Source organism: Sturnira hondurensis, unplaced genomic scaffold (assembly GCF_014824575.4).
Source record: "Sturnira hondurensis isolate 20B ecotype Veracruz unplaced genomic scaffold, ASM1482457v3 Scaffold0017436, whole genome shotgun sequence".
NCBI classification, from domain to species: domain Eukaryota; kingdom Metazoa; phylum Chordata; class Mammalia; order Chiroptera; family Phyllostomidae; genus Sturnira; species Sturnira hondurensis.
This window is the reverse complement of record NW_028090067.1, coordinates 19120930-19146601: the sequence shown is the minus strand read 5'-3', so window position 1 is coordinate 19146601 and position 25672 is coordinate 19120930. Positions and strand designations below refer to the sequence as shown.

The 25672-nt window shown below is 52.3% G+C and overlaps 1 protein-coding gene and 1 long non-coding RNA gene across 6 annotated transcripts in view; one reads left to right on the top strand and one right to left on the bottom strand.

The window, feature by feature from the left end:
• The window catches only part of ZC3H7B (zinc finger CCCH-type containing 7B), a 39755-nt gene extending 24865 nt beyond the window's left edge, over positions 1–14890 (bottom strand). For 3 of the 5 annotated variants that reach the window (XM_037068463.1, XM_037068464.1, XM_037068467.1), the window contains exons 1-5: positions 14588–14890; positions 3706–3764; positions 1691–1724; positions 1358–1555; positions 193–351 (exon numbers count right to left, since the gene is read on the bottom strand). In XM_037068463.1, coding sequence (XP_036924358.1) covers positions 193–351; positions 1358–1555; positions 1691–1724; positions 3706–3764; positions 14588–14599 — 462 coding nt within the window. In that variant the 5' untranslated portion in view covers positions 14600–14890. Of the gene's footprint in view, positions 1–192; positions 352–1357; positions 1556–1690; positions 1725–3705; positions 3767–6570; positions 6614–14468 lie in introns of all 5 variants that reach the window. The other 2 variants (XM_037068466.1, XM_037068465.1) reach the window with 2 other exon arrangements.
• On the top strand, positions 13239–14965 carry LOC119002519 (uncharacterized). The gene is made up of 2 exons (XR_005069757.1): positions 13239–13330; positions 14886–14965. It is a non-coding gene; the product is annotated as an uncharacterized LOC119002519 (long non-coding RNA).
• The last annotated feature ends 10707 nt before the right edge of the window (positions 14966–25672 follow it).

Genomic DNA, 25672 nt, shown 5'->3' with positions numbered 1-25672 from the left:
AAATGGGGATAATTGTATCTACCACAGAGGGTTGTTTGTTGCAAGTGAGCCAATATAATGTATCTTTAGCAATGCCCGGCACACAGTCAGAGGTCACTGTTAGTAACAGTATTTGCAACTCTATGTAACAGAAAACTTAGGCTCAGAAAGACGGGGGTGGTTTGATCCGAGCGGATGCAGAGCCACACTCACATGGGGCAGGGCGAGTGAGCAACGGCTGCTGCACTCATAGGCCTCCTTGTGGCGTCCCAGCTCGTTGAGGGCCCGCGCCTTGCGGAACAGTGCCCGGATGTTCTCGCTGTCCAGACCCAATGCCTTCTCGCTGTCCTCCAGCGCCTTCTCGTACAGGCCCTGCCGGAAAGGAGCAGGTGCTCTGTGTCAGTGCCGGTTACCCTCCCCCCCAGGCCTCCTGCTCCCCTCGACGGAAGACCGACCTCCCCTCCCTGCAGAGATGGAGGCTGCCGGAGGACTCGGCTCAGGGAGGAGGCTCCAGAGCTCCAGGAAACAGCTCTGGTGCTCACACTCTGGTCAAGGGCAGCCACGTGTCCGGCTGAGGGGACTGCCGACGGGCACTGTCAGGACACAGGAGGGAGGGGCCTTCATGTGCTACGGTGGTGAGCCCGGCCACTCAGACATGTCTATTCCGTATCTCCCTTTGGTTCAGAACACCACGGATGGAGAGTAAGAGAGGCACCTCTGAGAGGAAATCACAAACGTGGCCCACGTTCGAAACAGACTGTGAGCAGGCACCTGGTAGACCCGTTTGTCCAGAGCGGCCCACCAGTCACTAGTCCACTGTGGACACAGAGGTGCCTCCGGAGACTCCGCAGAGCCCACCGCACAGCCTCCCACAGGGCCTAGTGACTGAGGGGCAGGGCAGGCACGAGGCTGGGGCTGGAGCCCTCAGAAGGAGAGGAGACCGGAGGCGTGGAGAAAGAAGTGAGGCTGTGATGGGAGGTGAAGAGCCCAGGAGGGAGGAGTGGGAGAGGCCAGAGGTTTGCAGAAAGAGGCGGCATGACGGCAAGAGAGGTTTTCAGCCCTGATTGCCCACAGACTCTGACAGCGCTCAGGCCACCCTGAGATGCTAACTGAATCCATCTGGGGTAGGGCTTAGGCACCAGCGTCATCTTTATAAATCTTCTCATGTATCGGTATTAGTACTTCACGAGCTCTCCAGGTAAATCTGCTGTGCACCAGGGTTGAGAGTCAAGGCAGTAGATGGTGAGGTTCAGACGGGAGGCTGGGGAGAAGCCGGCCTTGCAGAGGCTCCCCGGGGTATGGCCTGGCTCGGCTGGGCATCCGGGGAAGTGGTGGGCAGGGCAGGGGGTTGGGGAGGGTGGGAGGGCGCCAGGCTCACCATGGTGAAGTAGCAGGCGGCCCTGTTGACATGCAGTTTGCACAGCAGCTCCCGGGGCAGGGCCACCTGGTCGGAAGCGGCGTAGTCGGCCACATTCAGCCCTTCCATGTACTGCACCAGGGCCTGCTTATAGTCCTTCTCCCGGAACAGGTCATTGCCCTCCGCAAACAGGTTCTGCACCAGCTTGAGCAGAAAGGCCTGCCAGGGTACAGGATACAGAGGGCGCTCAGGGGGCTTTTTCCATCTAGCCCCAGCCCTAGCTTCTGGACCCATACCCGCCTCATTGGACACCCCAGCTCTTGGCCTTCCCCCAGACCAGCAGCTGACACTCACCTCATATTCTTCTTGCTTTAGGGGTAGTGTCGACCTAACAGGAAAAGGAAAGGAAAACAAGGTCTGGCTGAGCCCGAGAGCCCCAGCTACATGGAGGTCCAGGAGCCAGAGCCACAGGCCAGGGATCACGCATGGAGTGCCCTCCTCCAGCTCGGACCTCTGATGTCACCTCACGGACTGGCATGAGTGGACAGCAGTTTTCTCTCCCTAAACCATCACCATGCTGGCCTTCCACTCGCCCCAGGGCCTGACACCCTGGCTTTCCCAGGTGCAGAGGCTGAGAGAGAGCAGGCCAGCTCGGCTGAGCCAGCTGTCCTGAGAAGCAGTCCCCTCCCTCTGAGTGGCTGCACCCTCCATGCCAGCCCCGCAGCTGTGGGCCCCCGGCACCATCAGCAGCCCACCTGAGGTCCCCTCCTCCCGTCCCTTCCCACAAAAGTCACATTAACACCAGCCAATGCCAGGTACACTCTGAGCCCGTCACCCCTTCATGTCAGACTCAACAATGTAGATGGGTTCCTGAGTGCCCTCTGCTCTCCCATGGCCAGAAAAACGCCACTCGGGATGGTAGCAAGTGTCAGCCCAGGAGAGCAGAGGCACGCCTGTCACGCTGAAGGGCTGAACCGGATGGGAAACTGGGGTTCACCTCCTGGCCCCTCATGTCACAGAGGGGAAAACAGACAACCCGAGGGGCAGCGATTTGCCCACGTTCACACAGCAGGTCAGCGCCAGGGCCAGAGGGCTGGGCCCCTGCCATTGCCTGGAGCTGTCGCCAACGGCTGGGTGAGAAGGAGCTGCCTAAGCGAGCGACAGAGAAGCAGTGAGAGATGCCGGAGGTCTCCAGGGGGTGACAGGGTGTCCCTGATGGTGACAGCAGGGCTCCCACCCCGATCTTCTCACTCACCTCCCCACCGTCAGGGGCCAGGGCTTGTCCCTCCTTCCCCACACCATCCCAGCCCAGGCCACTGCCAGTCACCCTCCTAACTGGTCTCCACTTTCAGCCTCTCCCCTTCCAGCACCGGCTTCCTCTTCAACAAGTCACACCCTGTCCTAAAAATCATCACATCCTGGTGCTTAAGGCCTCCACAAGCCAGCACCAACCCACCTGTCCTGATCACTCTGTGTCTCCTCCAATGCTCTGTGCCCAGAGCTGTCAGCTAAATGTTGGCTAAGCACGTGCAGTCTATATGTGAAAACCCAGTAATTTTACAAAGAGCAAGTCCCACTGTGTTATCCTGCAAAGTGGCCCCTGGGGAGAGCAACATACAGTTCCTGGAGGTAGTCCTATTGCTAAACCTCTTGCGACCCCCTTGGGAAAGGAGAACCAGGCCACAAAGCGAATGTCTCCTGCAGGCGCAATGACCCCGTGAAGGACGTGGCACTGCTCTCTCCATTTCACGAGAATGGAGCCCACCCGGGAAGCAGAACCCCGGTGTGGCCTCGGAGCTGCAGCTCCATGGAAACCCGTGACTTCAGTTCAAGATGAATTCTTACAAAACACAATATTCTCCAGGTTAACCTTCTTCACCAGACTGACCTCAGCTCTGTCATCTACAAAATGGTGGACAAGACCACCTACTTTCCAGGGCTGTTGTGAAGATTAGAACAATGATGGATGTGAAGGGCCTGGTGCGGAGCTTGAAAGATGTGCTCATTAAGTGGGAACCATCGATTTCTTACAAGACGTGCACAGGCAAGCAAGAGAACTGATGAGCGCGTGTGGACAGTGAGGGTAAAAAGTACACTGCACAAGGCCGAAGGGCTGCCAGGGCTGGGGAGTGCACACGCGTGTGTAGGGTTCATGGCTCGTGTGTGGGGTTCACAGATCCATCCCCTCGCCCCTGCCATGCCAGTACTAGGTACTTCCTAGTACCTCCTACCTCCCCACTCCCCGATACATGGGGCGACCTGAACAGCAAAGGATCAGCAAGCAAGAAAAGGAGAGCTGGAGAGAGCCTGCGTGCTTCGGGCTGCGTTCGGAGGACCCACCCTACCCCGCCGCCCCAGCACACACTCACTGAATGAACTGCAGCCCCTTCTCGATGTCCGCCTTCCGTCTCTGCCTCTCCATCAGTCTCTAGGGGAGAGAACAGTTTATCAGTCAGGCACAGGGGCCATCTGCCCCCAACACACTGTGTACTCACCCTCTCAGGGTCTCCAAAGATGTCTGAACCAGGCACGCAGCCCCTGCCCTCCACACCCATGTCCCACCGGACTCAGAGTTTGTACGGTGCCCTCCACGGCCAAGGAGCTGCACGGAGGCCACCTACCCATTCCCACAAATAGCTTGGGCTGCAACACTGCATAGGACTCCCTCAAATTCAAGGAAAAAACCTTGTTTAATCATCAAACAGTCTGAGGAGAAAAGGCAAAATAATGCCATTGATTACAGCTACGATGTAGCACCACGCACTGGACCAGGCACTCGGTATATGTGTCTTGATCAATCTTTCAACAGCAAGGTGCGGCAGGTGTCCTCCTGTCCCATTTTACTGAGGAGGAGCGGAGGCTCAGAGGGCCCTTGCCTGGAGCTGCCGCACGGCTGAGGCGGTCTGAGCCCAGGCCACCCCGCTTTATGCCCCTCCCCCCAGTAGTCCCTCCACTCGGCTCTATGTGCACCATCTTCCTGAATAACAGTAAGGAAAAGAGACGAATGAGTATCAACTTGTCCTACTCAGACTTTTTATAGATAAGGATAAGTGTGTATTTATTTATGTGTTTACTTTTAAGATTTTTATTTTACTTTTAGAGGGGGGAAGGGAAAGAGAAAGAGAGGGAGAGAAACATCAATGTGCGGTTGCCTCTTGAACGCCCTTTACTGGGGACCTGGCCCGAAACCCAGGCCTGTGCCCTGATGGGGAGTCGAACGGGCGACCCCTCAGTTCGCAGGTTCACAGGTTGGCACCGAATCCACTGTGCCACACCAGCCAGGGCAGAATAAGTGTCGAATAAGTAAATGAGAAATAATGAGTGATATGTGCAGTTGCCGAGTGGTAACCACGGGCCTGCGCAGGGGCTGTCGTGATCCCTTTAGAGGCCCGGGGACACCCGTTCTGTCGCCCACTCAGCACTCAGGCCCAGCCCCAGGACGCCTAGCCTGTCCTCAGCTCAAAGCAATCAAAACTGCCTCCCTGACGCAAATTCCCCCTCTGGCTGTCGCACAACCTCTCCTCCCTTTCTTGGTCACATTTCCCGAAAGAGACGTCCATACCGTGTCCAGATCCTCACGTCCTCCATGCCCCAGCTCACGGCAACCCCACTCCCACTACCCCGCTCATGCTCACCAAGCGACCTCCTTGTTGCCGGGTCCACAGAGGGACAGTTTTCCACCTGCCTGTTCTGGCACTTTCGGCCGCACCTGCCAGGTCCCCTCACACCTGTCTCTCTGACTGACCGCGCCTGCTCCATCGCCCAGGTCTGAAGACCAAAGCGCCCGGCTTCCGTTGAAGGGACAGCACTCCCGCTCACCTCAACGTGCCTACTCTCCCCAGACGAGCGCTCACATGTCGTGCGTGATCTCATGAGTCATACTGATGATTCACAAACCTGCCCCCCCAGGCTTGCCCCCTCCCCGATATTTCAGATCCCTACCTTACCCTCTGAGCTGCCGCCTGGATGTCCAACACCCAGGTTGCTCACGACTTCGAAGCCTTTCCCAGCCCAAGGCTCTCTACCTGGAGCGCGCCCCTGACACACTCCCCCAGCCAGATGCCTTTGGGTCTGGAAAGTCCTCCCGATGCCCACGGCAGTCTAGCTCGCCTCTCCAGTTCAGTCAGTCCCCAGCTCCCTCCACCTTTACCTGGGAAACCTTTCTCCCCTCGGCGGCTGCTCCCTCCTTCTCCACAACCACAGCCCAGGCCCTGTGCATCTCTTGCCAACAGCCTCCAGTGGGCCCCATCCAGTCTGCTGCCATTCGGTGGCCAAGGATATCTGTCAACCCACACGTCGGTGTCACTCCCCCACTCAAAACTCTTGCGGGTGTGCGTGCACACTCACATGTGAACGCAGATTTCTTAAAGAGGTGAAAGCCACACACGCTCTGTAGTCTGGTAACATATGGATGCCAATGCTCTGGTTTTGACAAGCTACAACGATATGTTTCCATCAGGGGAAGCTGGATGGAGGGAACTTGGTGCTATTTATACAATTCCCCGTGAATAAAAAGTTACACGAGTAAAACCATCCATGACTCCCACTAGCAAGAGGGCAAACGTGAAGCTGCCCATCGCAGATGCAGGCAGGGCACCGTGAGGCCCAGCCTGTGCTGTGAGCACCCTGGTAACGCCAGATCATCGGCTGCCCGTTCAGGCTGCCCTCTGTGTGCGGTGTCTGGAACTCCTGCACACCGGCCTCCTCCCCACTGGCTGGTGCCCAGGGCTTCCTCCCCCGCCCACCCCCACCCCAGCACCGCCACCACTGCACTCCACCGGGCTTGTGCTCACGTTCCCATCTCTTCCCAAACTGTGAGCTCCCTGGAGGCAGAAGCTGCATCTGCTCCATCTCTGGGAGCCCTAAGAAACAGGACTCAGCAACCTGTTCTGAGAAAGGGGAGACTCACGAATCCCAGCATCAAGGGTAGAAACTGACTTCAGCCCTCAGGTGTTAAGTACATTCTCCTACCAGACATTATTCTAGGAGTGTTAATTATAATAATGAATCCTCACAACCCCCCCAGAAGTAAGTGCTATTATCATTCCCATTCTACAGATAAGAAAACTAAGGCACAAGGAGTTAGTACCTGCTAGTTAGTAAGTGTCAGAGCTGGGATTTGAACCTGGGCAATTGGACTCTGGGGGTCATCCTGTCATCACCTCCCAACCCTACGGTGCTCTTCCCCGTCCCCACAGGATGTCATCTCACATGCTGCCGCCGGGCACTCGTCTGTCCCCGACTCTTGAAGGAGCAGCAGTCAGGGCAACCGCAGACTTGCCACAGGCACAGCGCCACCTGAGGCCACGTCATCAGCAAAGATCCCTGGCACTTCTCACTCACCAGTCCTCAGTGGCTTACTCAGACCATCAACGGTTTAATCTCGCCAACCCAACCTCACCAGTCAGCACCCCAGGTCTGCCTCGGCCCCCTCCCTGCAGCCCCTATGGGCCCTGCCTCCTCCCCCGAGGACCCTCTGTTCCAAGGAGGGTAGGGAGGGGTCTCCGCCCATCCTTTGGAGATTACCCGCTGGGTGTCAAGCACCTTCTATGGCAGGGGTTTTGAACCTGGAGCCCATGGAGAGAATTCAGGAGCCCATGAACGCGGGTGGGAAAACACTGGCAAGTTTTTTCCCTAACCCCTACCTGGTATTTAGCATCCCCTTCAATTACGGATGTGACGCCACACCGCAGCAGCGTTGGGCTAGAAATCGCTGCTCCTGCTGCTGCGTCTCAGCTACTGCAGACACAACAAAGTGCAGGTCACGCTGGTGACCGCCTCGAAACCACTGTAGTTGTGTTACTGACTGCGAGGTCTTGTTTCTCAGTGCGCTGATTAGAAAAGAAAGCACAGCCACGGTCCCACAGAATCGCCTTCCTCTGTAACCCTGCACAGGTCATGCTTATTGCACTTAAAAAGCAGCATTCCGAGAGGGCTTGCCCCGCCTCCTGAGGGTCTGCACCACACGGTGGTTTGAAGCTCTGTTCTAAGGAATCACGTTTTCACCCCTACAAAAATCTCAGAAGTAGGTGTTATTATCCCCACTTTCCACAGAAAAGTGAGGCTTGAAAAAATAGTCTTTAGAAAAACAGTGAGGCCTGGCACTCGAGACTTGCAGGGGGGGCGGGGCGGGAAGCTGAAGGCACCGCACTGCCCACCCCCTCCACCAGGATTTGCACTTTGTTTACTTCCAACTGGTCACCTCAGCAGAAACCAAAGTTCAGGAAACCGTCCCCAAGCCTCCTCCACTGCCCCAGCAGGAACCACACCAAGAGTCCGAAGCACGGCACACTCCTCCTCCTGGCCCAGTGCTCTGGCCACAGAGAGCTTTAACTTCCAAAACCACGTTTTAGGCCCTGAACCATCTGGGGGCCAGCCCGCCCAGGAGGGGCCGGAACCCACATCTCTGTCCCCCGGGGCCCAGGCTGGCGCTCCATCGCCGTCCGCCAGCTGTGCTGCTCAAGTGAAAAGATTAAACAAGAGCTTTTTTTTTTAATAGAAAAGTAACAGAAGCTCATTGTACAACCCTTGGGAATTATGGACAAGTATAACAAAGCAAAAGAGAAAACACCCAGAGTGCCCACCCAACACTGGGAAGCGCTCCTTTCCTCTGAGTGACGGTAAAGTCACTGCTCCAGCCCCGGGGGGTCAGAAATCCTTGGGGCTGGGCACCCCATGGCCATTGGCCATCCTGGGCTACTCCTCCCTGAGGGCAGGGAGGCAGGCCACCGGACCTGGGTTCCAACCCCAGCACTGTTCCACACCAGTTTCCGGGGCACCTCTCCGAGTCTGCGTTTGTCATTTGCAACATAGGGCCAAGGACAGGCGCCTTGTAAGGCAGTTCCCAGATTTACACAGTGGGCCTGGCCCCCCGTGGAGGAGGCCGTAAGTTTGTGTTCCTGGGCAACCTACAAAATTAGCCTAAAAGTACTTCTCAATCAGTCCACGCTGATTTCTTTGCAGTTTCTGTCTGGCCCACTCTTGCTCAGCCTGGGCTGTTCAGGAACACCCTGCTACTGGTGCCCTCTTACTCCACGAGTATCCACAGAAGACCTTCGTGGGCAAGGGGCTCTGCCAGGTGCCGGGGCTCAAGGCTAACAAAGACCCTGGCCCCATGGGATTTGTGTTCCAGGAACAAGAAGACCAAGCAACAGGTCAGGGCTAACCGCACAAGACAAGTAAAGGCAAAGGTAACAGTTACAAGGAAACTAAAAGAGGAAACACAGCAGTGGAGTGAGGAGGGTGGGCTGGGAAGACTCTTCTGAGGATGTGGCATTTAAGAGTCACAAGAAGGAAACCCTGGCTGAAGCACCAGCCTGTGGACCAAAGGGTTGATGGTTCGATTCCTGGTCAGGGCACAAGCCTGGGTTGAGGGCCAGGTCCCCAGTTGGGGGCATGAGGGGCAGCTGGTCAATGTTTCTCTTGCAGGTCGATGTCTCCCTTCCTTCCCCTGTCTCTAAAATACAAATGAATAAAATCTTAAAAAAAAAAAAACACACAGGAGACCAAAGAAGGGGCCAGCCATGGGAACCTGGGAGGGGGGTAAGAGTGCACCCGGGAGAGGGCACTGCAAAGGCAACCGCCCTGAGGTGGATGAGCTTAGGGTACTCCAAGGAAAAGGCAGAAGGCCGGTGAGACAGCGTGGGCAGCAGGGTGCAAGTGGCAGGCCAAGGCCGGCCCCAGAGCCCCACGCACACCAGTGTGTGCGGGAGAGGCAGCACTGTGTCCTGCACAAGTCAGGAAACCACTGGGCGGTGCTCAGCAGAGTGACGGGGTCACACTTAAATCTTTTGTTTTTAAGATTTTATGTATTTATCTTTAGAGGGGGAGGGAAGGAGAGAAGGAGAGAAATATCAATGCATGGTTGCCTCTCGTGAGTCCCCTGCTGGGAACTGGCCTGCAACCCGGGTATGTGCCCTGACTGGGAATCGAACCGCTATCGTGTGGTTCACAGGCCCGTGCTCAATCCACTGAGCTACACCAGCCAGGGCCACATTTAAATCTTGAGAAGATCCCTTTGGCTGCTGCATTAAGGACGGGTGACAAGAGGGGAAGCTGGGAAACTGGCTGGGAGGAGGTGACTTGCTCCAGGCCTGGATAGCGAGGGCAGTGGAGATGACTCGGGATGTTCTGGAGGTTATTAAGTGCCCATGGCAACCACAACCATCCACTACAAAGACACCGGTGGTCTCTACATCTTTCCAAGTTCCATCATTTGAGACTCACAGCAAACCCAAGGCAGACAGGATGGATCAGCAAGGCCGTTTCACAGATCGGGAGACAGGCGGAGATGGCTGAGAGCACCCCCAGATCACGCAGCTGGCCTGTGCTGGAGCTGGGTGTGCATCTCCGGACTTTGGACTCCCTGCCCTGTGTTCTGCCTGCAGAGGGGCAGGGCAGGACACAGAGTGCTGTGGGGAAGAAGAGCAAACGAGCACCCGAAAACTCCGGAAGGGTCATGGCCTCCACCTCCCCTGCAGCTCTCACAGAAAGTACTCAGTGGCTGCTCGCTGGCTGACCCTGGCACTTGGTCACAGGGCACCTAACATGTGTCCCCTTCCTGAGTCACCGTGTAGATAGGGCAGGAAGAGCTGGAGAATGAGTGACCCTTAGTTTTCTTTTTCTAAAAAAAAAAAAGAGGGACCTCACTGACCTTGAAGGATTGTCAAGAGGATTAATGAGAGACCCTGGGCAAAAGTGTGATGCGAATGCTGGATAATTAGGGTTTCCAGACAGATAAGAACAGAGCGCCACAGAGACCAAAACAACACGAAGGAGTCACTCCTGCCTGACAGATAAGACCTGGACGTGGGAGTCGGGGCTGCCCGCCCCCTCTGGCCCCGGTCCACCACAGCGCGTGATCTTGGAGCCTCAGTCTCTTCTGCCAAGTGGGGCTGCTAACCATCGTTCCTGCCTCAGTGAGTTCTTAAGAAGATTCCGAAAGAGAAGACACAGAGAGTGCCAAGCACAGTGCTGGCTCACAGCAGCGACAGATAGGTGGTGGCGGCTGTCGCTACGGCCACCGTTACCATCAAGCCAGTGTCTCAGCCTCTGACACGGGGCTCAGGAGCTGCTGCTGACCAGGGTCAGCTGCAGACGAGCTCTGAGTCAGAAATGCTTGGCTGCCCCTTCCTCCGGGCCTCCACAGCAGGAGGGAGCGGCGGCGCAAGCGCACCCGCAGAAGCCATCAGGGTGCTAGCAAAGAAGCAGGCCAACAAGGGGAAATAAATAAGGTGGGAGGCAGCCCCGTTGCTGGCGATGAGGGAGAAAGGAAAATGAGCCTCTGGGCCATTAAATGTGATAAGAAAGAACTGGCTTCAGTGGAGGCTCCTGGGAGCTGACTCAGCGCCAACACTTCATGAGCCCAGGCTGGGGGTCCAGCTCCGTCAGCAGTTCCCTGCACCTCCCACCAGCCCATCAGCCCTGGCCCTGTTGGGCCCCTCCTCCCTCCCAGCAACCCCTAGGCCCACACAAGACTCACTCAAGAGCCAGACTCCCTGAGTTTGTTCTCTAGCTCTGCCTCTTACACAATGTCACTTACCTCTTTGTGCCAGTTTCTTCATCTGTAAAGTGGGGATAATTATAGTGGCTACCTATAGGGCTGTTGCAAAGATTAAATAAGCTAATCTAGAAAAAAGCACTCACACAGGGCCTGACCACATGATAATTGCTGGATCAGTGTTTTGAAATTATGAAGAATTTATAGTCCTGGCCCTGGCTGGTGTAGCTCAGTGGATTGATCACGATTCGATTCCCAGTCAGGGCACATGCCTGGGTTGCAGGCCAGTTCCCAGCAGGGGACCCATGAGAGGCAACCATACATTGATATTTCTCTCCCTCTCTCCTTCCCTTCCCCTCTAAAGATAAATAAATAAAATCTTTAAAAGAAAAAAGAATTTACAAACCCCTCTGGTTCCTCTCATCTGGGTCCCCTGTCCCAGGCCCCAGACGAGGGCCTCTCCCACAGGTCGCTATCAAACATCATCAAACTGCAGGGCTTGTTTTCAGAAAGGAAAACTCGGGCCCGGAGAACCCAGGGGAGCTCCGTGGCAAATACTTGAACCTGAACTCACACACACACCGCCTCTATTGTGGCTGCACCAGATCATCTGCCCGTTTCTCCCCCACATGTCCCTGCCTTTGTCCATCTCAGCGTGTCCCCTTAGGAGGCCCTTTCTATGGCCTTTCTCAAGCCATCTTTCAAATATTCAAATGGCATGTCTTCTAGGAAGAACTTCCAACCCCAGACAAAACACACCTTCCTCCCTCCTAGTGGGGCATAATTCACTTTGACAACACAATGGCTGAACGTGTCCTCCATCCAGCCCCTCCACTGCAGCCTGGGGCACAGGGGGCGAGGCAGACCCAGCTGCTGTGCTGGAGCAGCTCAGGTTAATCATCCACATCTTCCTCCCGCGCAAGCTACAAGCTCCTCCAAGGCATCCAGCCAGACTCTGCAGGCACTAGGGCACCGAACGCAAATCTCCACGCTCAGTGCCCCCCCATCCTCCTTCCACGGCCATTCTGCTTTCTCCAGTCTCCCTTCCAGAAATCTCTGACAGTATGTTTACTGGGCCAGCCCCACGAGGCCCTGGGACAGAGGGCTATTTTAGTAAAGCTCCTGGCCTCAGAAAGCCTGCTGACCTTTTAGCTTCAGCCCCCACCCCTATTACAATTGCCAGTTCAGACTGTCCTGGTCTCTGTTCTTGTCTACATATCTAAGATGGAGGTGGTCCAATTAGATGATGTCACCAGCTAGAGGTGACACCAATTCCAATGTGGCACACTGAACAATCACAGAGAGGTCTGGGTTCAAATCCAGCTGTGTGACCTGGGGTCAGCCACATAAATCCTGTGTTTCTCAGTTTCCTCAGCTGTGGAATGAAGACTAACAACACCCACCCCTCTAGGAGCACTGTAGGCACCAGAATGCCTGCCAACCTCCCGATGACTGTGGTGAGCCTGGGAATGACTTCCTCTTCTCATTGGGCCAGGCCTTCCCATTCTTAGGTTCTCGAGCTCCACTTCCTGCAGGGAGCCTTCTCGGACTTTCCCAGCTTACCCCAGGAGCTCTATCTCCTCTCCTCTCCCACTGCACTGACCCCGGTGTCCAGCATGTCCCTGTTCTCTCCTTGATTCGCTAGACTTCATTCTCCTTCCTGGAAGCCTGGAAGGCACAAACTCCACCCCCAGCCTGCCCCAGAGCACCTCACCCGGCTCACAAGAGGCACTTGAAAAGTTACTGCTACGGTAGCCCAGGACTCTGGGAAAGGGTGAAGATTTGGAGTCAGAAAACCAGGCGGGAATCCTATCTCTGGTATGTGACCTTCCAGCAAGATATTCTATTCTCGAAGCCTTGGGTTTCTTATCTGGAACATGAGGATTGAAAAATGTCCACCTGACATGGTTACTGTGGAGGACAGACGAGCCAGCACATGTGAAAGCCCTTTTGTTATGAACTAAAAAGTGCTACTTAAGGGAATATTATTTTCAGGCTCTCACATCCAAACCTGCTGATGCCTCAGCCTTCCTATACCTGACACACTCCAGACTAGCTCACCCCACCAAACTCCTTAGCTGCCAAAACCCACATTCTTAAATGTCCATCAGAAACAAAAGCCAACAGCCTAGAACTCACAGCATCCAGGGAACATAGACCCCATCCCCGCTCAGGGACCACAAAATCGTGCTCCTGTCCTCAGACCTGGTCCTACCCGGACACAGCTTAAGGCGCACAGCACCTCAAAGCTGCTCCACCCGAGCTCTGGGCCACTGTCATTTCCGTGGGAAGTGAAAATGGAGAAAGACAGCCTGGGGATGGGGTTGCATGTGGGGAGTGACGTGGGGGAGTCTCCGTAGTGAAACTGAAGATTCTGCTGTAAGTTTGCTTCCAACAGTTGCTCAATGTACTGTAATTATCACATTCTTGTGAAAACTCAACTGCATTCTGCTATTTTCATGAGACTTGATGGATTACAGGAACTGAGAAAAATGGTAAGAAGTCGGGGTTCACAGTCTGATACCTGGTAAGCAAAGTCCCAGTGAGCAACCCAGAGGAATGAAATCCCTGAGGAAGCTGCAGTGGGACCCCAGGCCCCAACTCGCACCCTAGACCCTACTGCACCCCGCTCCTGGGCCCAAACCCTGCTCCTGCCCTCTAGTGCCATGTTGTCACCACCGCCATCAGGATCTGCCAGTAAAGCGTCCCTACATGATTTTCCCCCTGGGAAAACTGCTTTGTCTCTGTGAAAGACCCCCAAACCAGGCACCTTATAAACACCAAGCCAGGCAGATTTTACGGGGAATTGGTAAAAGGAGGGAGGAGGCCCAGAGGAGTCTCTGCGGCCTCGGAGGAAGGGAGTGGGGTCCGAGGCTGGGATCGGCAGCTCCCGGGCACCCATCTCCCGGGGCGCCCCTCAGACGCTGGAGCTGCGCCCCGAAGTCCCCTCGGCCCCGCTCTGCCCACCCAGCCACAGGCCCCTCTCAGGCCTCGGAGCCCAGGGACCCATCCCACGAACGGAAATGCCCCCAGCCCAGACCGCGCCCCCTTTCTTGCCACCCCCCCTCCAGGCCCGGCCGCAGGCCCAGAATCCCCGGGCTCGCGTGGCCGCCGCAGCCGGCAGGGGCGGCCTGTCGGGCGGCCGGGGTCCCTGGCCCTCGCTGCGGTCCCTCCAACTCCCGCCGCTGTGGGGCCCAAGAGCACACAAAAGGCACCTGTGTGCCTTTTTCGCGGGGGGCCGCAAAGCATTCACGCACCCCAAAGCTCCGATCGCGGAGGCGAGAGCACCCCCGGAAGAAAATTCCCAGGCACCCCCTCCCCCTCGGCAGCTGCAGGGGCGGCCGAATCACCAGGCGGCAGGTGCCCCCGGCTGCACAATAATTTTGAAACTTTGGGGCAGGGAACAGGGACCGAGAGGTGCCCCCCAAAGAGGAAATGGGAGTGGGGGGGCACCGCATTAGTTCTACCAAATGCACTTTTCAGGTGGCCCCACGCAGCTCCGGCCTGGCCCAGGATCACCCACCCGCTCCGGTCCGCGCGGCCCAGGTCCCCGCGCCCTCCCGCCGGCCGGACCGGGACGCGGTCCGGCCCCGGCCTCGGCCACACAGGGCGCGGGTCGCGCGCTGCACTCACCTCGGCCGGGCTGCGCTCCCCGCGGGCCTGCGCCGAGCCCGATAAATGGTATGCTATGACTAGAGGTATGATTACGTTATTATTATTAGTAATAATAAGAGTAAATGCTATTTAATTACGGGCGGCCGCATCCTGCTCCCGGCGCCGCCGCCCCGGCAGCTCCGTCCATGTGGCTCCGGAGCGCTGCACTTTCATTTCCAGCCGCTCGGCCGGCCGCTCGCGGCAGCACCCGCCGCAGGCCGCGTCCGGTTCCCTGCGGCGCTTCCTCCTCGGGTCCTAGCGCGGCTCCCCTGCTCCGCGCCGGTGGGCGGCGCGGAGTGCACCTGGGGGCCCAGGGGGGCGGGGAAGTATCCGCTGCCCCCTGGAAAACTCATGCCTGGAATTCACCTTTACTTTCTTTGCGTCCTTCCCTTTTAGGACTTTTTTTCCCCGGCAATTCTGCATTTCTGGGCGCATGCCGGTCCGACTCAGCGCCTCCGCCCTTCTCCATGTGAGAAGGAGGGGGAAAAAAGCTCGTGTTTCCAGGAGCTTTCGTTGAAGGCTCCCCCAAACCCTAGCTGCTGTTGTGTCCTTTCCACGGATGAGAACCAGAGGCTCAGAGAGGCATCAGGACCTCGATTGGCTGGTGTTTTATACACGGGAGCTTTCCCGAAAGGATTTGAGGCTGCTTAGAAGACCCATAATGTAAGGGGAGATCACCAAAGGAGAGAGACCAGCTGTATGAGCGTCCAGGCCCTGCATTCGAGCTGGCCAGAGCCGGCCGCATGTGAACCAGAGCTTCAGATTCCAAATACAATGTTACCCTACCTTTCCACTCCTGGCACCACTGATTCCTGAGAGTTCTCTCAAATTTTCCCCTCTTCATTTTACATACACACGTATGTATGTATACATATGTGTGTGTACATACATAAAAATCAGCTGTGAGCCTGGCTGACTTTATCTTTACAAATGTTATCTCTTCCACAAACATATGTGCCAGACACAATGTTAGGAACTGGAGATACATTGCTGAGACAAATTTGAAACACACTGTGGTAAATGCTGGGAGGGAAGAGCAACTGGTGCTGTTTGCTTATTTAACTCTCATGGTGACCGTGGAAGATTGATTTTAGCACGTCCATTTTACAGATGGAAAACTGGGGTTTGGGATTAAGTGGCTTGTCCGAGGTTGCAATTCTGACTCCTGAGCTGTGTGTTTTGCATGGCCTCTGGCACTTTTCCTTGTGTGCTTTAGGGGGGAGTACTTACATGGGGAAAGATGTATCTGCACCGACAGAAATTCTCAAACTCTCCCTCTGTGGGGGCTCTCTCTCTCCTTGCTACTCCAAGATTAGTAAACAGAAAAGTGGCCTCTGGCCCTGGCTGGTGTAGCTCAGTGGATTGAGCGCAGACCTGTGAACCAGAGGATTGCGGTGATTCCCAGTCAGGACACATGCCTGGGTTGCAGGCCAGTTCCCAGCAGGGGACCCACGAGAGGCAACCATACATTGTTATTCTCTCCCTTTCTCCTTCCCTTCCCCTCTAAAGATAAATAAATAAAATCTTCAAAAAAAGATTTTTTTAAAAAAGAAAGAAAAGTGGCCTCTGGCATGAAGAGGATGACTTTTTCATATCCTCAAATGCAAAGCAGAGTCGAATGGCCCTCAGATTCGTCATGGGGTGGGGGCTTGTTTAAAGTAAAGACCTTTGATCCCACCTCTCACCCAGGAGATTCTGCCTCAGTATTTCTGACAAGCACAGCCTTGGGGATTCTGATGTTTAATGGGAGGTGGACCCCTGAATCACCTACAACAGATCCAAGATCATGGGCTAAAAGCAGCCACAGGCCAAGCCTGGTGATTCAGGGAGGCTGAGTGGTAGGGTGGAGGTGTCACCCAGGCAGGATTAGAAAGACGGAGGTTTGCTGGAGTCCCAGCTCTGCCGCTTGCTAGTGTGAGCCACAGAAATCTCACAGTTTCTTCATTCGTAAAATAAAGGTAAGGATGCCTAATCCACATAAAGTTTGTTTTAGGGATTACAGTGAAATTGCACCTGTAGCATGTAGCACAGTGCCTCGCTCTTGTAGGGGATGAATAAGTGGTAGTTCCCATTCCACTGTGCGCTTTCCGGTGAAACACTCGGGGACAAATTGTCAGATTAGGCACCCTTGTTATTATGTTCCCATTTTATGGGTGAAGATGCTGAGCCCAGTTGAATGACCGCATCTTGCAGCAAATCAACTAGGATGGTGATTCCACCATCCCAGGGCCGGTGGAATAACACAGATCCTCAATAGGACTCAGCATTCAAGGCGGAATTCAACTGGACATCTGCCCCACTGTGTCTTCAGTTTGGTACCAACTAGTTAAACTACCTGAGGTAGTAAATGAGCCTTTACAAGACCCTGGGTAGGTGGTTCAGTTGATTGATGAGTCATCCTGTACACCAAAAGATTACAGGTTCAATCCCCAATCAGGGCACATATATAGGAGGGTTCAATTCCCAGTAGGGGCACGTGTGGGAGGCAGCTGATCAATGCTTCTCTCTCACATCAGTGTTTCTCTCTAAAGTCAATAGCATATCCTTGGATGAGGAATTAAAAACAGAACACATCACACACACACGAGGTCTGTCTGGAAAAAATCCAGCCATTGTTAATAGAATGAGAACCATTTGCGTGACATCGAAGTAACCTGGCAGCCAAGGAGAGTGGACTGGAGTGTGCACGCGTCAACCATGACAACTCCACTGTACTGGTCAGTGGGGGCAGTAGATGCCGTTGAGTGAGCTTGTGTGCTCTGTGGTAGTCGCACTCAAAATGACTGAGTGAGTAGGGCAATGAATCTACATCTAATCTCGTGTTAAGCTGGAACATTCCTCTGCGGATACCATTTGGATGGTTCAGAAGGCCGCAGCTGTGGGCAACTGGTGACTGGCAGCTTCAGCACAACAACACACCTGCTCATGCATCACGTCCAATGCAGAGTTTTTGGTGAAACATCAAATCACACTGGTGAATCAGTCCCACTACAGCCCAGATTTGGGGCCCTGTGACTTCTGGCTTTTCCCCAAACTAAAATCACTTTTGAAAGGTAAGAGGTTTTAGACCGTTGATGAGATTCGGGAAAATATGACAAGGCAGCTGATGTCAATTAGAACTGTATGAGGTCCCGAGGTACCCACTTTGAAGGGAACGGAGGCATCATTGTCCTATATACAATGTTTCTTGTATCGTGTATCTTCTTTGATAAATGTCTCTGATTTTTCATAATACATGTCTGGATACCTTCTGGACATACATCTAGAAGACCCCAGCAAGAAGCACAAGAGGTGGTAGTGCTTTGGGGAGAAAGTTCTCCAGGCTGGCACTAGTAAGTTGTCTTCCAGGAAACCCCAATGCCCCAGTGTCCTCGGGCCGCAGTGTTCCGCCCCCATGTTAAAGCTGCCGTGGCGGTGACAGCCACCACTTCCTTATTCTCCAGGAACCAAGCCCTCTGCACATGTTGATCCTTTACCCTCCCCCAAGCCCTGTAAGACAGGGATTGATTTTGCACGTTTTTAGGTGAACAAACAGACACAAAGTAGGAAGTGACTTGGTTGAGGTCACACAGCTAAGAAAGAGGCAGAGAGACAGAATTCAGTTCCAGGCCTGCCCACTGCACTGTGACGTGGCCATCTGACATCTGAATGTGTCATGAGGGCTTGTCACCTGAGCAGGTTCCTGGAGAATGAGAGCCAGATGCTTATTCTCTGACCTCAGAGAAACCAACAGGAACATTTGGTTGTTCCTGCTCCCGCAAGCACCTCCTGCCCCAGGCCTAGCTCTGCCCCGGGCCAGCCTCCACAGATGCCTTGTTGCGTCGGGGCGGGGTCTGAGCACACGGCAACCTTAGCTGTGTGGAGAGGAAACTCTCCACGCATGTGCAGTTTCCTCACTCATTCAACATCCATTTCCACACTGGATCCTGGGACTGCAGAGAAACCCCGTGTCCCTACAGCTCCAGCAAAGGCCCAGGCCCCAGCCTCCAGGACCTTACCTTGCGGCGTAGTGAGGGCTCCTGAGCATGAATGCACAGTTTTAGGGTAGGGTTGGGCATAGGAGAGTACCTTCCCCATAGGGTCACTGTGAGGATTAAGCATGCAAAGCACTGATAAATGTGTGGTTAACTAGAAAATAAATAAATAAATATATATTCTTCTGGGAAACAGTCCATAGAATTCATATTCTCAAAGGTGACTTAAAAAAGGAGAGGAAGCCCTAGCTGGTGTAGCTCAGTGGATTGGGTGTGGCCCTGCAATCCAAAAAGTTGCAGGTTCGATTCCCAGTCAGGACACATGCCTGGGTTGCAGGCCATGTCCCTGGTGGGGGGGCTCATGAGAGGCAACCACACACTGATGTTTCTGTCCCTCTCTTTCTCCTTCCCTCTCCTCTCTCTAAAAAGTAAATAAATAAAAAAAAAGAGGTGGGGGAGGACCCATGAGCCTGGAGGCTGAGATGGGTCAGCCTGTCACTCAGTGGACGAAATGCAGGCAGTAAAACATGGTCATATTGGCTCCATGGTTATTACGAAAATGTTCAAGCATCCAGGAAGTTGAGAGAGCTGTGTATTTGCATGCCCTAGAGTATGCTACTATTGTTAACATTTTGTTGTATTTGCTTTATCACGTGTTCATCTTTCTATCCATCCATCCAGCAGTCCACACAACATTTTTTAAAGATTTTATTTAAGATAACTCTAGCTGCTTGCAGAATCCCAGGAATCTTAGCTGCTCTGGGAAACCAGCTTTTCAGGGGCAACAAGAGCTTCTGAGAAGCTAGAATAAAAGGCTTAGTCTTAGAGAGAGGGGAAGGGAGGAAGACAGGGAGAGAAACACCAATATGTGAGAGAAATATCAATCAGTTGCCTCCTGCACGTGACAACCCAGGCACGTGCCCCAATTGAACCAGCGACCTTTTGCTTTGTGGGACAGTACCCAACCCACTGAGCCACACCAGGGCCACATAACATTATTGTTAAAAATAAAGCAAGTATTTTTTAACTTTCTTCTTTATGATTTTTTGCATTTATACTAATTTTGAAAAATTAGCATCAGTTTTCTTTTTTTTTAAATTATTGCCATTTTAAAACACAATAGTTACTGAAAAAGAAAACAATCTACCCAGAGCATCCGGCAGTAGGGAACCCTTCACAAAGTTGGTCGAGAATGTAGGCTCCTCTGTAGACACCACCCTCTTCTCCCTCATTTATCACTGGATTCTCAGGTGCTGGGAGAGCGCCTGGTACAGAATAGAGGCTCAATAACTGTTTATAGAGTTCGTGAAATATTTTAACTGCGGTTATTTGTAGAGGTTAAAAAAAAGAGTATGTTCTGAGGAGAGCCCTAGCTTGAACCTGTTGGGAACAAGAAAAATAGTCTCAGCCCCAAGGAACCTGTGTCCCTAGCAAACATCCTGTAAGTTGATTGCCATCTGTTTAGTTTCAAAATTTTCCTTTCAGTTGAGTCAGACCCCACCCTGTTCCCACACGCGGGTTCTGTAAGCCAATAGCTAACCACCACATCTGCTTCTGTGCAACGCTTGCTTGCTTGCCTCTATATAAGGACTTAGCTATAAGCGCTGCGCGTGACTCTGGTTTGCAGCCCTTGCGGGCACTGTGTCGATGAACACTTTGAGAGTTCACCCGTGCGCAGGTTAAACGTGGCCAATAAAGTAACATCTTTGGAACCCTGAAAGTCTCCGACATTTGTTCTCGCGGTTGGTGGATGCAACAAACCTGAGAGGGACAATGTGGTTTGAGCTGTCTTTTATAAACAGGTGGGGCAACTCCCGCCAAGATGGAGGCGAAGGTGGAAACACTGTGCCTTCTCCCACAACCAAGTTTGAATACAACAAAGGTTTAGGAAAAAAAGACGCAGCCAAAGAACAGAAAACTGAACTATACGGAAGGCTGACAACAACGAACCCTTCAACCAGGACCAGTAAGAGGGGCAGAGCCAGTAGCAGAGCAGGGTCTGGCAGAAAAGATCCCCCCCGATCCAGGTGACCCAGGCATGCAGGCAGCTGGGGTAGCATCTCAGACCCAGTGAGGGTGCGGGGCAGGCTGAGCACGGTTGCACTTTTGCACACACAGATAAATCAGCAAAGGAGCGAGGAGTGAGACAGACCTCAGCCCCGGGGGCGGGAGGAAGCAGATGGGACCGCCATTGATTTCCTTTGACCCCGCCCCCACATACAGCATCACAACCCAGCGACTGAGTTGCCCCACCCTGGTGAACACCTACAGCTCCGGAGGCTCCTCATACACAACAGGCACAAACAGGCCAAAATATGGCTCAAGAAGAACTCAAAGCCCCAGAGCCGATAACTCTAAGCAAAAAAGAAATAGCGAACCTCTCAGATGCACAGTTCAAAATATTGGTGATCAGGATGCTCACAGAACTGGTTGATTATAGCCACAAATTAGAGGAACATATGAAGGCTAAACTAATTGAAATGAAGAGAAATGCACAGGAAACCAATAGTGATGGAAAGGAAACTGGGACTCAAATCAAGGGAGTGGACCAGAAGGAAGAACGAAACATCCAACCAGAAAAGAATAAAGAAATGAGAATTCAAAAAAATGAGGAGAGGCTTAGGAACCTCCAGGACATCTTTAAACGTTCCAACATCCGAATTATAGGGGTACCAGAAGGGGGAAAAAACCAGCCATGAGTGGAAAACCTATTGGAACAAATAATAAAGGAGAACTTCCCCAGTCTGGCAAAGGAAATAGACTTCCAGGAAATCCAGGAAGCTCAGAGAGTCCCAAAGAAGTTGGACCCAAGAAGGAACACACAAAGGCACATCATAATTACATTAGCCAAGATGAAAATGAAGGAGAGAATCCTAGAAGCAGCAAGAGATAAGGGGACAGTCACCTACAAAGGAGTTCCCATCAGACTGTCAGCAGATTTCTCAAAAGAGACCTTACAGGCAAGAAGGAGCCAGAAAGAAGTATTCCAAGTCATGAAATCCAAAGACCTATATCCAAGACTGCTCTATCCAGCAAAGCTCTCATTTAGAATGGAAGGACAGATAAAGTGCTTCTCAGATAAGGTCAAATTCAAGGAGTTCATCATCACCAAGCCCTTATTATATGAAATGTTAAAGGGACTTATCTTAGAAAAAGAAGATAAAAAATATGAACAGTGAAAGGACAGCAAACTCACAGTTATTAACCACACCTAAAACCAAAGCAAACCAAGAGGACAGCTAGATCAGGAGCAGAACCATAGAAATGGAGATCACATGGAGGGTTAGCAACAGGGGAGTGGGAGGAGGAGAAGGGGGGAGAAGGTATAGAAAATAGCATAGATGGTAGGTAGAAAATAGATAGGGGAGGGCAAGAATAGTGGGGGAAATATAGAATCTAAAGAACTTGAGACACGTGGTAATAAACTAAAGGGGGGAATGGTGGGGGAGGGGTGTACAGGGTGGAGGGGAATGAAGGGGGAGAACAGAACAACAGCTGTAATGGTATAATCAATAAAATATATTTAAAAAAAGAAAGTTTGAAAACAATAAAGGAAAGTAAGAAATTAGAAAAATAAAAAGAATAAACGAGGTAGGGACTCCTCTCCCTCCAGGTGGTGACCCCCTGCGGGGCAGACTGCCCAGCAGTGTGCCAGGCCCGCCCGTGCATCTCTCTCCGGGACCAAGGGCAGCACTCACTTGGATCTTGGGAATCACTCTCCACACTCCTCACTGTCTGGCACACTCGAGGCGTTTGTTTTTGATATGACTACATGGCAAGTCTGCAGCCTGTAGAAAAGTGGTGTAAACATTATTTATACCGTTTGCAATGGGCAATTAAGTCTGTTTTCAGGCACCAGAAAGGAATTTAAAATGCTCAGTTAAAGTAAACCAAACTAATCAGAGGCAGCCTGCTTTCCTCTTCAAGACATGAAAAAAACAAAACAGAACAAAATGCACTGCACCACGGATAGAGAAAGGTCTGGAATGTTCCCCATCCCAGTATTCCTGCCTCCCACTCAAAAAGAGACTTGGGGTGTGTGTGTGTGTGTGTGAGAGAGAGAAGAAAAGAAGCCTAGAGATGTAGCCTCTATTATGTCTTCTCTAAATTTCTGTGCAATTTGGACAGCTTATTTGACCTCTTTGAACTGAAGTTCTTCATCTGTTGAGAAGAGGAAAGGTGTGGCTGGAGACGGCTTTATCTGCCTGTCAGAGGCTGAGTCCACTTCCAGGCCAGGCAAACAGACCCGCTCTCATGTGATAACAGAGAGACAGTGGAGAAAGGGAAGGACAGAGAGAAGATGACAAATGGGTTGCTCGGAAACACTGACAGTTCTGGACTCTTCTGACTCACTGTGCACCCTTGGGCAAACCTCCTTCCTTTGTTTTTAAACCCCAGTCTCCATTTTAAAGGGCTTTGACCCCCAGCTGGTGTGGCTCAGTGGATTCAGCATGGGCCTGCAAACCTAAGGGTCACCAGTTCCATTCCAAATTAGGTCACATGCCTGGGTCGTGGGCCAGGTCCTCAGTCGGGGGCTCGGGAGAGGCAACCACACATGGATGTTTCTCTCCCTCTCTTTCTCTTTCTCTTCCCCTCTCTCTAAAAAGAAATAAAGGGCAGTGAGATAGAATCTAGAGTTGGGAGCAACAGGCAGAATCTAGATGGCTAAGGGGTGCTGTCAGGCTGGGTTGTGATTTTTTGCTTAGAGTGTGAACACTTTCAAACAGAACACCTACTCTAGAGTGCTCCATTAGCCCCCATGACCTCCTATTGCCTCCCTGGTCTTCAAAGGCCACTGAGTGTCTGCTAAGAATTCCCTTCCAGTTCTTTCTTCCTTTTTTCCCCCTCTCTCTTTCTTTAATTAATTGATTTTAGAGAAGGGGGGAGAAACATCAGTTTGTTGTTCCACTTACTTATACATTCATTGGTTGGTTCTTTTATGTACCCTGGCTGGGGATCAAACTCGAAACCTTGTCATATAGGGATGATGCTAAGTGAGCTACTCAGCCAGGGCCCCTTCCNCTTCAAAGGCCACTGAGTGTCTGCTAAGAATTCCTTCCAGTTCTTTCTTCCTTTTTTTCCCCTCTCTCTTTCTTTAATTAATTGATTTTAGAGAAGGGGGGAGAAACATCAGTTTGTTGTTCCACTTACTTATACATTCATTGGTTGGTTCTTTTATGTACCCTGGCTGGGGATCAAACTCGAAACCTTGTCATATAGGGATGATGCTAAGTGAGCTACTCAGCCAGGGCCCCTTCCAGTTCTGAAACCTCTGATCCAACAAGTAGATGAAAAAAGAGAAGATTGTCTTAAGATGTTCCACCTCCCACCTTCTCGTTTCTGGGGTGTCTGTCTCAGGGGGCCAGCGAAGTCCTAGGAAGTGAACTGGAAAAGGGAGCCTGAGGATCATCCCAAGAGACCCCCAGACTGATCTGATTGACCCTACCCGGAATCAGAACAGGAAGCTCAGCAGGCCTAATTGGGGCCACCTCAGCCTTCTCAGATGACATTCATTTTAAGCAAACTCCGGTGACTCTGGCTGGAAACCAGTTCAAATGGGGAAACCTGAAGCACTTGCCATGGCCCCAGAGGATGCTGAGTACCTACCCCCGAGGTGCTCCCAGGTTGCGGAGGAAGCGGCCCGAACACTGTTGACTCTGACTGGGAAGGAACCCACAGACCAACCGTTGTGGGGGCCTTCGTCGCACTGTGGGGCCAGGAGGAAAGTGTCCTGGCTGGAGTGGCATAGGAATGCCACGCAAGGGAGGTGGCATTTGATATGGGCCTTGTAGGCACAGAACGAGGAAGAAGATGCGAAGATGACCCCTATCTGAGTAGTTGTGTGAACCGGGCTGGAACTCTGGTTTTCTCATCTCTGCACTGGGAAGGGTGGTAACAATGCCCACCTCCTTTGTGGCTGTAGAGATTCAACCAGCTGTGTGGTAAGGGGTCTGGTTCATAATACATAGGGGCAAAAGGAGGTTTACAGTTGTGGTACGAATAAATAATACAAGAAGTCGTGAATAATAATACAAGAATAAACTCTGTGTTTTGCATACTCACAACTATAAACCTACTTTTACCCCAGCCTGTATGTAACTGTGAATCACAGGTAGAGCAAAAGCATGTGCGTGGGCCGAGTTGTGAGAAGAGGCTTTAGAAAAGACAGCTGCGCGTGTTGACAGTGATTATCTCTGGATGCTGCAGTTTCTGGGGTAATGTTTACTTTTCTCTCTATCCTGTTCTAAATTGGTTGAAGTGTTTATGATGAACATGTTTTATTTAGATAATGGCTAAAAGGTTTTTTTTTTTTTTAAGAAAAAAGGAGCCCCAGCTGGTGTGGCTCAGTGGATTGAGTGCCGCCGTGCAAACCAAAAGGTCTCAGATTTGATTCCCAGTTAGGGCCCTTGCCTGGGTTACCGGCCTGGTCAGGCTCCCAATAGGGGGTGAACAGGAAGCAACCACCCATGGATGTTTCCCTTTCGCTCTTTCTCCCTCCCTTCCCCTCTCTAAAAATAAATAAATAAAATATTAAAGAAAAAAGCAAAAGCTACTTGTGTTCTGATACTTTAGAAATCCCAAACCTACAGAAAAGTGGCCAAAATGTTCAAAGAACTCCCATATTCACTTTCTGTTAATATTTTGTACTCTACATGTGTATAGATATCCCCCCACTTTTTGAAAGTTTGCTACACCACTTTTTAAAAAAGATTTTATTTATTTATCTTTAGAAGGGAAGGGAAGGAGACAGGGAGAAATACCAATGTATGGTTGCCTCTGGTGCGTCTCCTGCTGGGAACTGGCCTGCAACCCAGGCATGTGCCCTGACTGGGAATCGAACCTCGATCCTCTGGTTCCCAGGCCCGTGCTCAATCCACTGAGCTACACCAGCCAGGGCCTTTTTTTTTTTTTTTTTAACAAAAGGCATACATTTGTAGAGTCAGCTCTCTGCACGTTCTGCATCCTCAGATTCAATCAACAGAGATGAATAAGGGCAATCTTATTCATAGCCCAGTACAGTAACAAAAATCAATAGATTTACTGTTGATACAATACTATTATATAATATACAGTCAAGTTTCACTAATTGTCTCAATATTGCCCTTTTGGGTAATCCCCCCGCCACACATACACACACTGCAAAATTCAATCCAAGATCAGCTGCTGCATTTCCTTGCACTGTCTTTTTAGCCTCCCTTTATCTGAAAC